Source organism: Habropoda laboriosa, unplaced genomic scaffold (assembly GCF_001263275.1).
Source record: "Habropoda laboriosa isolate 0110345459 unplaced genomic scaffold, ASM126327v1 scaffold176, whole genome shotgun sequence".
NCBI lineage: Eukaryota > Metazoa > Arthropoda > Insecta > Hymenoptera > Apidae > Habropoda > Habropoda laboriosa.
This window is the reverse complement of record NW_017100321.1, coordinates 1202806-1204585: the sequence shown is the minus strand read 5'-3', so window position 1 is coordinate 1204585 and position 1780 is coordinate 1202806. Positions and strand designations below refer to the sequence as shown.

Below are 1780 nucleotides of genomic sequence, written 5' to 3'. Positions count from 1 at the left end.
ATATATATCTTAATTATGCAAAATTTTAACAGAATATGTTAATTTTAGGTATGCATAACACGTATATGTATTCGTATATTTTTATCATGTAACCTTGTTGCAGGTTAAATAGCATTCTTTCCGAATGTATCAGTAATATAATATTCTTTGCTTCATTGTGCAAACATATAAACAAAATATACTACATCCTGTCATGTTTATAAAACACTGACATTAATTTCTGTTAAATTTTAACAAATCTGCTCTCATCTGTTTAATTTGCTTGTCAATGAATGTCCTCATTATATTCATAACGGAACACCAATCAACTCTTCACCGGTTCTATAAATGTAATTTCAATGCGGCAGCTAACTCTCACTTCTTATACTGATTTTTATAATTAACTCCTACTGCAGCTAGTAAAAATTAAAACGATGCGACTTCCTGCATAACTAAATATGAGTTATTATATCATTATGAAGGATTTGATGCGTTTAACAAAGTTTGTTCGAAATGTTACATATTTACAGCTAGTTTTTTAACATTACGTTGGTAATAATTCCAGGAAAAATACATTTCCATAGTTAAAGAATGAATATTGTATACCAAGACTTTTAACGGCATAATACATGCGAAAGTAGTAAATCCACTTTACATTATACTATACCAACAATAAGGTTTCTATGTTAGTTAAAATAGAGATGATAAATTTTTGTATCTGCTGATAGTGTTTGAAACATCATTCTGTGTTGCTTTCTTTTGATTTTGTTTTGAGGAGCATTACATTTTTTTATGCAAATAGTAAAAACTTCATTTGCTTTCAGTCATTCCGTTGGAAAAATTGAAACATGCTGATGCATGGAAGTTCGCACAAAAAATTATTTGTACATGTCAAAACAACATGTTTTATCAAACAAATAATGGTCAGATCTAAGAAGTAAACAACGTAGTAAGACTCATTATCTTACTATTATTTTTTAGAATTGTCCTCTTCACTCGACCAATGCTTTTCCTGTTCTTGAAGTTCAAATTCCCATCGCAATTCTAATTCCCGCATGTCATTTGCAATACCAGCTTCATAGGTATCTTCCTAAGAATTTAAGTTTCATGTAAAATTTTAATTATACTTTTTTATTTAAGAAGTAAGAAACTTGGTACATGTTATGTTTGGTATATTTTTCACCTAAAATTACAAGATTGCAACTTACTTCTTCGGGTTTATAATCCTGATTGAAATTTTGTGAACTAAGTAAATTGTTCGACGATTGAATCCAAGGTACTGTACCATACGGGCTCCAATTTCGCACGTCCTTTTCTTTTTCTCTAATACCAGCTTCAATCATTTGTAACTCTTGTGCTAATCTTTCTCCAGCTGTGAAGGTTGCTCCTTGTGTAGCAAGCTGAACATATTTTAATTTTTGCAATATTTTTGTCATAAACAACAGTAAATATAAAGATTTAGATTTTAACAGTACCTTCAAATCATTAATCTTTTTCTCAAGATGTTTCAATTGCTGTTTTACTTTTTGTGATTCAAGAATTAAGCTGAAATACATTTATTTGCGTTATAATCATGCATTTCACATAATTAAGAAAAAAATAATTACTTATAAAAAATTAACTTACTCTTTGGACATGCATTCTGGTCGTGGAAGTTGCGTGTGCGTTGATGAATCAGATATATTGCGACCGAAAGTAATATAACTGTCACCAAAGCCAGTATTATTAATAGATTGTATTCCTCCATTTGCACCAATAGTAGCATAAGCTATAATAGAAGTGAATCTTTTTATTGTACCTC

At 29.7% G+C, this 1780-nt stretch overlaps 1 protein-coding gene across 1 annotated transcript in view; it reads right to left on the bottom strand.

The window, feature by feature from the left end:
- Positions 1-949: 949 nt before the first annotated feature.
- LOC108574265 (roquin-1) overlaps positions 950-1780 on the bottom strand; it is a 4635-nt gene continuing 3804 nt past the window's right edge. The window contains 4 exon segments of the mRNA XM_017936824.1: positions 950-1069; positions 1188-1379; positions 1455-1524; positions 1606-1773. Coding sequence (XP_017792313.1) covers positions 950-1069; positions 1188-1379; positions 1455-1524; positions 1606-1773 — 550 coding nt within the window.